Source organism: Betta splendens, chromosome 11 (genome assembly GCF_900634795.4).
Source record: "Betta splendens chromosome 11, fBetSpl5.4, whole genome shotgun sequence".
NCBI lineage: Eukaryota > Metazoa > Chordata > Actinopteri > Anabantiformes > Osphronemidae > Betta > Betta splendens.
The window spans coordinates 10259375-10269348 of record NC_040891.2 but is presented as its reverse complement, the minus strand read 5'-3'; the positions used below and the strand labels follow the sequence as shown (position 1 = coordinate 10269348).

General features: G+C 42.8%; 2 protein-coding genes across 2 annotated transcripts; both read right to left on the bottom strand.

Moving 5' to 3' along the window:
- Positions 1-2887: 2887 nt before the first annotated feature.
- On the bottom strand, positions 2888-6395 carry vps72a (vacuolar protein sorting 72 homolog a). The gene is made up of 6 exons (XM_029166426.3): positions 6006-6395; positions 4867-5019; positions 4444-4564; positions 4078-4254; positions 3734-3878; positions 2888-3569 (listed from the first exon to the last, which is right to left on the bottom strand). Exons 1-6 carry the CDS (start codon positions 6120-6122, stop codon positions 3185-3187), a joined length of 1098 nt encoding a protein of 365 aa, XP_029022259.1. The 5' UTR covers positions 6123-6395; the 3' UTR covers positions 2888-3184.
- A 520-nt stretch (positions 6396-6915) lies between these two features.
- LOC114865351 (leucine-rich repeat and immunoglobulin-like domain-containing nogo receptor-interacting protein 1) lies at positions 6916-9267 on the bottom strand. The gene has a single exon (XM_029166424.2). The coding sequence runs from the start codon at positions 9265-9267 to the stop codon at positions 7450-7452; it is 1818 nt and encodes a 605-aa protein (XP_029022257.1). The 3' UTR covers positions 6916-7449.
- Between the last annotated feature and the right edge of the window lie 707 nt (positions 9268-9974).

Below are 9974 nucleotides of genomic sequence, written 5' to 3'. Positions count from 1 at the left end.
GAATGCTAGAGTTTGACTAAGACTAACCTGGGACACTGGCTGCACATGATCTATCACAAAATAATCCAAAAATATAAACTGGAAATGACACATCCCCACTCTTACACACTGAGCCTTTACTCAGTCACTCACACAGGCACACACACACACACATATACACACATCGCCATGGAAACTGATAAAGGAATAGCTGTTCTGCAAAAAAAGATTGACAAAGTGTATAAGAACTTGAATGGTCAGCAAGAATTAAATCCATAGAATAAAGGCATATTGAAAAGCAACCGATGTTGAGAAGAATTTAAAAGCATTTCTATTCAACGCTTGGTCAGTTTCCTGTGTATTTTTGGTTAAACTACAGACAACGCATTCGAGAGGATTGGGGCTTCAAACTGAAAGACGCCGTGTTGCCCAACACGGGGATGCAGATCTGCCAGGAAACGAACCAAGCAGCAATATTTAAGTAAATACAAAGGAATGAAAGTTACGCGGATGTTGCAGACAGCAGAACAGAGAGGGTGGGCAAAGGAAGAGGGGAGAGGACAAGGGAAGGAGTACAGCACAGTACACCACCTACACTCATCTCCATGGCAACTACCACACTAGAACGAGTGATAATGCAGTTCCCTCTCTTCCTATTCTGAAAACTGTTCAATTGGTACCATATGCACTGTGCAGTATGTGGGAGACAAAGCTTTCAGGATTTTGCTGCTGCAGATGACACGAGAAGCGTTTAGATGCATCGAACTGTAACGCCGCTAAAGCACCGCAGTTAAATATTTCAACTGCACACGTTACAGCTGTCTATCCACCAGAGACGGTGGCTTAGCCTGACACCGAATTCATCATCAGCGCTTTAAGGGATAACTTGTTATTTTTGAATTAATGTGTTTTTCCGTGCCAAGGCAAGTGGCACACTGTGTGGGCAGCAGTTGCTTTCAGATAATAAGTAGTGAGGTTGATAGATCTGAAAAGGCATCATAAAATGAATTCTTTTCCAATTGTGGTTTCTGCTGTTGGCGTGAACGTAACCTGACACCATAGCAACTACCTTTAAGCATGATTTAGTGCAAAGTGCTCTTTGAAATGTGGACCCACAAAAAGTGAACATGCTGGTCAACTGAACACAGTCGGACTCGGAGCGTTACTGTGGAACCATGCAGGCATTGCTCAGATTGTACATAATTAATTTAGCTCCAAACATAAACGTCTGGTGAAATTATGGGAGACAATGACTCTTTGCAACACCCACCAGTCCTCATTTTAGACACATTTTCAAGGGCCCTTCATCCTATTCTAGACACATTTTGTTTTCTCAAGACCGCTTGTGTCACAGCAGCATCCGCATGCTGCCATTCGTTTGGTCACGTCAGTCTGAGGGGATTTTCTTTGCATGGTCTTCCATCATTCAGCGCTAATTTGCTGGGCAGACTGTCATGATTAATACAATTGGCCTGTCTGTCAACTCAGCATGTGACAAATACAGAGCAAGTAGGGTCGGCTGTCGGACGGCCACCAGAGAAACGTCCAGATGGCCGATCCGCCTCAGCTTTTCCCCTCACCAGCGTCATGACAGGGAGCATCTGAGAGGATTTAATCTTTAGCCTTCACGTCATTTCAGGCACTCACTGAAACTTTATGATATAAAGAGTAAATTTATTATTAACTGTTTAAAAAACTATAATGTGGCTACTCTCAGTGTCTAAAGTGCACTACCTGCAGACTGGAGTGACGTTTTAGAAAGATTTAGCTGCACCATAATACATTAAAGAAAATCTTAAATGGATCTAAATACATCATCTACAAAAGATACTGGGCATCAACAAGATATGAAATGTAATATAAAACAGTACTCAGGCTTGAAGATCAGTGAAGTTTCTACACGAGATTCTACAGCATTCATTGTCTCGTGACCAGCAGGCAGACTGACGGCGTCATCAGGACATTACACAAACAGCAGGAGAAAATCCGCTTGAGTGCAACATGATCCTTTTGGCAGAAACATCGAATCAGTATTTTGGGAGCTTTCCTGCAAAGGTAAAAAATTTCTTACTGAACCATCTGGACATAAAGACTGTGATGAAGGTGAACTCAGCAGGATTTGTACCTGAAACTCCAATGGAATTCAAGGTCGGCTTCAGCAGCGCAGCCATTACGCCGTCATCCTCATCGATCTCGCAGCACGCTCACCTATGAGCATCGACTGAGAAACAAACCCTTGGCTTTTTTTTATTAATAGATAATATGGTGGAAGGTTCTTATTGGATTTCAGATGGCTGATATTTACGTTGATTATTTTAGGCATTAAAAGCTGTATGACTAAACCTTTACTGACTGAGCCCAACATGGGTTCTGTTTTTTATGTAACAAAGGCAAACAGAAATGGCCACAAGCTACACAACTCTGTGCCGGGGACTGATTCTTTTTCTGTGTGAGGTCAAAGGCCTCCTGCTAGTAGCTAAAGGGATCAGCATCACAGTATTGTTTGCTGTAATGCCATGTTTTTCTTCAAATGGCCAAATAGTAAGGCAACCTAATTAAATGACAATAGCTTTGCACTATTCCTTGACATCTTGTCAAAGACTGGCTGTCACATACTGTAACCCTCTGTCCCACTCCTCATCCTACAGGGCACATTTGAGGCTTTCTTTTGACGTATCTTTAATATAACCATCAATCACTAGTTAAACACTGAAAAAAACTGGGTCTTCTTACTACTGACCGAATGAAAGTATGAGTAGATTTGAGGAGGTTTTACACCACATGGAACATATAAAGTATTGTATACTCTAAAATGTAGTATATTTTCTTTACTTTGCACAAATAAATGACATTAGACTGTCCGTGTTTGTCTGAAACTGAGATACAGTAGAATTAAACTGAGGCCATAGAAACAGTAAATGTTTATTCCAAAATTCACTTTTTTAAGTGTATGACTATTTGTTGGAAAAACAAGAAACAAAAACACAGTTGCCCATTTGTTTATGAAAATCTATTTAGAATATTTTTGACAGTTCTTGAAACTGGGATTGTTGAGACACTGATGTACCATCAAACGGTCTTTAAGGTCATAGAGATCTAATTGTGCATTTCCCTTATATCAAGTCATTGTAAAACCCGAATGGATTAGTTTGGATTTATAAAAATCAGGACAAGCCTAATTTTAAGACTTGCTCATCAAAGGAGCCTATGTTGCAACAGCGGTTTGCTTAACAACCATTTTTTGCCGAGCACTCTTTGTTGCTGCAGAGTCAAGTCCCGTTGCCCCTCCTGAAGTGTTTGGAAATCCATGTGCAGTCACATATTTCCGATACGCTTCTCGGATGATGCGAAAGGCTCTCGCGTTAGCATAGGGTATATCTGTGACAGGGTCTCGGTATAGTGCAGCCTTGTGGGTGACAGGACAAACCTCCTGGACTGGTAGCTGAGGATTTGACTGGGCGGTGCGTGAAAATGCAGTCTCAAAAGCCTCGTCATCGCTGAAAGTTATATAGGTACGTGAGCACAAGCCTCCAGCTGGCTGCTGTGAGGGTGTGGTGGGATTTTGTGGCTGAGGAACTTCCTGATCCAACCTTGGGATATAGAAAAATAAAAAAATTACTACTCCTACACAATCCTACTAAATGCTAAACTGAAAATGATTGAAAAAGATATATATTAAAACACATCTAAGCAGTTAAGCATTGTAGCTTTATATTATTTTTTGAGGCCAGTTCTTACAATAAATCATACATACCCTTCAACATCTACATTTTCTTCTTTTAGGACAGACTGAGAAACAATGGGCATCAGGACTGAGTGGTAACGGATGGTTGGTCCCTCAAAACGCCGCTTCTTATGAACTTGCTTCTTCTTGTCTGCCTCCAGGCGTTCATAGTTCTCTACACAGAGTAAAATGGGTATATTAGCTTTATTCTTATCAGGTTCCAACTGTTTTCTTATTTGACACAACTTGAGGCAAACAATTTTTTTTTGCTCTTCAACAGATGCATAATGTATGTCTCATATTGTGATGATGCCCTATTATGTCTTGTGACTGTGAAGTGATAAAAAAAAAAAAAAAAAACTACTTTTTCTTACCCAGTGAGCGAATGTTAATCTCAGCTGTGATCTTGGCCTCAGCCAGCAGTTCTTCCTGAGTAAGGGGCCGGTCACGATGTGCGCCTCTCCTCCTCCGAGGAGCATCCTGTCGCTCTTGTAAACGTAAATTAGTCTTCCGGGTATGTTCGCTAGTAGACTGTCGCACAGACTTCCGAGCTAAAGACAATGAGAACAATTAAAAAAAGCCAAGCAAATTTCAAAAACGCAAAAACTATTAATCATTAAAATATGAAACAAGATGTATGTTGCTACAGATATGGGGCAAACACAGGATTGTTGTGAGGTTATGCATTAACAGTCCCTTAATGGAAAACATCTGAAAACAAGTGTTGATAGTAATCTTACTCTCGCCAAAATCTTGGAATTCTTGTGGAATCCTCCTTTTAAGCTCCACTTTAGTTTTCTCCGTCTTCTTCTGTTCCTCAGAGGGTCTTTTGGGTTTAGGTTTTGCCACTTTTATAGGTTCCTTTGATTAAACAATGACAATAGTCATTTTCATAGTAATTCCACAGTTATGCAACAAACTTTACAGTTTAATTTTCAACAGAAAAGTTAAAAATTATTATAACTATTTGTGTTTGCATTCCCTTATATGGTGTTAATATACAGATCTCTCTCATCCATTAACTCAGACAATGAGAGACAATGACATCTGGTCACCAGTGACACTAGTAGATTTACATATTTAATGGTCCTGTTAGTTGCATTGCAGCCAAATTAAAAAACATCTTTAGGTGGTTAAAATGCAATTTATTCTTTATACATTACCTTATAAGCTTTGGTGACAACACGACTTTTCCTTCGTGGTGCATCTTCCTCCTGGTCGCTATCAGGCTCATCTCCTTCATCTATGTCAAAGTCACTGTCCACCTCATCCTCTGTGTCTGAATGTTCACCATGATATTCATCATCTCCTGATTCCTGCAAGAAAGCAAGAGAATATATTTTACACAAAAACAAATGCAATATGATGACTGCTAGAATAAAGCAAATACCTTGAGGATTCACCCTGAAGTCAGTTTTATAATCGGAATTCTGTTGAGGTTGTTTTAGGAAGTTGAATTTATAATGAAAAACAAAAAAGATAGAAAAGAAAAATAGTCACTCGTTAAAAAAATGCCTTCCCAACAAATTAAGTCAAACTAGTCTTGAAATTCAAGTATGTGGACAGGGATGAGCACACACATTAAATTAAGCGCCAGCAGCAATTGCTCAGGTAGCTCACTTTTTTTTAATCTGGCTGCTCTTGTCAACCTCATCTGAAACGAATGTCAGAACCGCCAGAGGAGCTGCTGCCAAATCCCTCTACACAATTTGCCACCTGAACTAGCAGCTGTTTGGAGGAATTCATCCAGATTAAGAGTCGAAAAACATATCAGCATTTCAAGTAAGATGCTAAAATATTAAATTATAACATGTATATGATGCATAGTCACAATATACAATTGATTTAAGTTGTCTACCCTTATTCACTTTTGGATCTAATACAGGAAATCCTAACTCTCTGATTCAACCTAGACAGATTGATCAGATGGAACGTTGCACTATTAACCTGCCATTACCAGATTGAGACTGGCATATTTTGCACCTTTGCACTGTTTTTGTTACCATAGCATCAGATCACCAGATTACCATATACTGATGTAACACAAATTAACTGGGATCTTAACTAGTTCAAAATTTCTCAAGTAGTCATTACTTCTCTTCTCTGTGAACATCAGTAACACACTGCTCGTCATAATATTTATATGGATAATTATTATAAATATAAACCAATAACACATATCTATTTATATCTACTAATATGGTTCATTGCAGTGTATTGTAAGTCAGTTTGCCCATAGGCATAGGTGACGGCAAATGCTAACCCATTAGCGTCGTCTGTGTCTTTCTGTTCAGTTACTCACATCATTAAATCCTCCGTAAGTGGTCTTGTAGAACTCGTCCTCTTCTTCGGCATCCAGTAATTTTGACATGCGATTTCCCGCAGTCTTCCTTGGTTCTCGGCCAACTACAAGACTCATGGTTTAAGTCTTAAATAGTGCTAGCTAACGAGCTAACGTTTAGATATTATCTAGCCTATTGTGCGAACATAAATTGCAATTGAGGCAAATTGTATAACCTGGACAACGCCCACTGATCTTATTCAATACCCAAACATATATTTAGCGGCTACTGGAGCTATAAAAACAAGCTTGAAATCCCCGGTGATAGTCCAAGCTCCTTGTTTGCGAACAGCTAACCGGTAGCAAGACGCTGCTTTCGTGTGAACATGAACAACATCCGGGGCAGAATGAAATACTTCCGGTACAACGCTCAGTTAAACACAAGCGATTTTGATGAATAAAGAATCAAACTGAAAAATCTAATGTGTTTGTTTTGCTGTCTATGTAGTTCACGATTAATATACTTTTATAAAAGCAAACAGAAATATCCTGTATGTATCAGCCACAAAAGGTTGTATACTGTTGCTATGGTAACCATAACTACTCGACGACTAGCAGAGAAAGGGAAGTGAGGGGAGAGAGCGAGAGAGACACATTTCTATTAGCAGGCTTTGGAGTTTAGGGCCGCAATTTACATACTTATATTCACATTACATTCATTTAAAAGTTGTTGATCTTGTTTAAAATAATGAGGAATGTTTGCTTATAGTGTTTAAAAAAATGAAAATATATGACCCAAAATTGTGGCACTTCAGTTTTCAACACCCTGTGAATAGTATCTTCATTCTCAAAGCACGCAACAAATGATTCCTGCTTACATTTGATATTTCCCTTTTGAACTCCACCATTTAAATGGGCACACACAAAGTGGTAAAAGTATTAAGTGCTTTATTGGTGAGTTTAAAAGAAAGACACATATCTCATAAAGAGAAAGCACAGCCGTAAATGTGACAATGTCACAATACTAGCAAAAGCATAAAAAACAAAGAACATAAAAAAGAACTACCTACTGCTTTGTATTCAACTCAACCTTAATATAAGGTTAACTATTATTTTAATAATAATAAATAAGATTAATGCTTTATTTGGCTTTTCGTAGAATGAAAGAAAAAAATGTAAACAAAACATAAAAAATCCCCTGCAAGATGCAAACACATAAAGCACTAATTGCAACAAATATATATATCATATTCATCTTTATTTTCTTGTCTTATCTTGACTCAAATAAACCTTAAACTAACGGATTTGCCGATGTATATTTTAACTGTGTGGGGAAAAGCTCACAGTTACACGCATTTACAGCCTCTAGTGCACAAACATGCTGATGCTTGAAAATTTGATTTCTTGTTGAGTAATGTACGTTGCAGCAGTAAGACTTTCAACTCATGCCTTTTTACGCACTGACTCATATGAGTTTCATGGTGAACCGACTCGTTTCCATGTAGTTCCCTCTGCCTCCTGTATTATTGGACACGGCGCTTCGTGGCACATACGCAATCGTGGCCGTGTGCTTTATTTGTCCTTTGCTCTTACTCCAGAAAAACATGAAAACAAAACAAACGCTCACAGAGCTGAAAAACGACAGGAACCCAATGGTCACCGCTACGAGTAGTGTCTTCGCGTCGAATGGAAGCGTCTGATTTCCTTTCGCGCCCGGAGAAGCAGACGGAAAGGCGAACCAGCCTTTAAGATGGAAGACGTTTTTAGCAGGTGACGGGAACACGCGGACGTGAAGGCCGACGGCCTGGCTGTCATTTCCTGCCGCGTTAGACGCCACGCACAGATAGGCGCCGCCGTCTTGAGGCTGAGCGTAGCGGACCTCCAGCGAGCCATTCGAAAGGGCCCGTATTCTGCCAGTGGGCGACAACGGTGTTAGCTGAGGGTTCAGCCAGGTGATAGACGGCGCCGGGTCGCCCTCTGCACCGCAATACAACACCACGGTGTGTCCCTGGTCTACTTTAACTACTTCAGGCTTCTTGTCCAGGATTCGGGGCCGCCGACAGACGAGGAGGCCCGGCAGCTCGGCCTGCGAGAAGTCCAGGAAATCCCAGCTCTGCAGCTGCATGGAGGTAGAGCAGGTCGGCGCGTGTCCGCCTAAGTCCAGGTAGGGGCGTCTCCGCACCACCCAAAGAAGGCGGCAGTCGCATGCCAGCGGGTTCTGGTCGAGGCCCAGGGACCTCAGGGTGTCCAATGAGTGGAAGACGTCCGCCTCCAGCGTGGAGAGGAGGTTTTTGGACACGTTCAGCAGCGCGAGATGTGCTAAACCCCTGAATGCGCCGACCTCAATGTGGAGCAGGGATCCCCCAACAAGGTGGAACTCCCGGAGTCGGAGCAGGTCCCCGAGCATGTTCCTGTGAACGTAGGTGATGGGGTTGAAGGAGAGGTCAAGGTGGAGCAGATAGACAAGGTGGTGCAACGGGAGGTAGGGGACGGCGCTGAGGCCGCAGTGTACGATGGCGAGGGACGTGAGGTTGAGGCCGAAGAGGCTGTTGCCGGACAGCGCCTCCAGCCTGGGCCCATGAGAGAGGACTAGTTCCTTCAGCTGCGCCAGCTGCCGGAAGGCGTAGTTCGGTAGCGTGGCGAGGCCCACGTGGCGGTAGTGGAGGCTTCTCAGCACCCTGAGCTGCGCGAGAGCGTCCGTCGGCACCGACGTGAGGTTCCCGCCGTCGAGGTGGAGCTCGCGCGCGCTCGTTAGCCCCGCGAACGCTTGGCCCGAGACGAAGACGAGGTCATTTCCCGCCGCTCTGATTGACCGCAGCGCCGCCAAGTCACGGAAAGTGAAGTCTAAGAAGACGAGGATCTCGTTGTCGCTCACGTCGAGTAACTGCAGGTTGATCAAGCCCGCGAAAACCCCCGCGGGAATGATCTTCAGGTGGTTGCGGGCGAGCTGTAGCGTTAGCAGCCGGCGCAAGCCGAGGAAGGCGTCCGCCTCGAGCAGCGCCAGCAGGTTGTCACTCAAATCCAGGTGGAGGAGTCGCGCGAGCGCGGAAAACTGCTGACTCGCCAGGGTCTTGATCTGGTTGTGAGTGAGGTCGAGCAGCTCGGCGTCGCGCGGGAGACCGGCGGGCACGGCGCCGTGCTGCCCGCCGGAGCAGTTGACCTGCGGCGGCGCGGCGCTGCAGCGGCAGGACGGCGGACAAGGCCGCTGGGCTCCGGATGCTAGCGCCAACAGGTAGACGGCTCCCCAGCACAGCCAGAGGTGGACGGCGATGCCCTCAAACATCTGGAGGCCTGCCTGCACGTGAGAGAGAGTGGTGATTTTTACTCATTTGTTAATTTGTTCTGTTCTTTTCATATATTTTCTTACCTGTTGGCTAACGGGAAGTAGCCTTTCATAACCAGACAGCTGTCGACAGACGGCCCTGTGAAAATTTTACATTTACAGCAAACAAAATAAGACAGGAAGCAAAGGGGGATATCAGAATATATATATATATATATATATATATATATATATATATATATATATATATATATATATATATATATATATATATATATATATATATATATATATATTTAAAAAAACATTAAAACATTAAAAAAAACATTTTTATCATCAACATTTTAACATAGACTTGGGCAAATCACAGGGCTAGGGCTGTGCACGCGCCATCTTTTAAGAGTGAGTAAACACACCACTAGAGAGCAGCAAAAGCAGAAATACCTCCACACCCGCTTGAGACGTGCTGCTGCTGCTGCTGCTGTCCTCAGGCGTTTTACATCACTCCATGAACCACTCCCCGTTACTGTCACCCATCCCAAAATAGCCGCATCTGTTGCCGTTCACGTGCGATCACGTCCCGTGAACATGCCAACAGCTTTTTTCTTTCTATTAACAAAACAAGCTGCAAGTATGTGACTCGTGGATCAGCTCCTCAGAAAACGTGTGACTTGCTGAAATTGCCAAGAGGGTGGGGAAAAAAAAAG

Excerpts from the sequence above, each read along its gene's own strand:
- vps72a (XM_029166426.3), bottom strand. The coding sequence starts at position 6,122 with ATGAGTCTTGTAGTTGGCCGAGAACCAAGGAAGACTGCGGGAAATCGC. Across the intron at positions 4,255-4,443 it reads ATTCCAAGATTTTGGCGAGA|CTCGGAAGTCTGTGCGACAG; the intron begins GTAAGATTACTA and ends CATTGTCTTTAG. Across the intron at positions 3,879-4,077 it reads GATTAACATTCGCTCACTGG|AGAACTATGAACGCCTGGAG; the intron begins GTAAGAAAAAGT and ends TACTCTGTGTAG.
- LOC114865351 (XM_029166424.2), bottom strand. The coding sequence starts at position 9,267 with ATGTTTGAGGGCATCGCCGTCCACCTCTGGCTGTGCTGGGGAGCCGTC.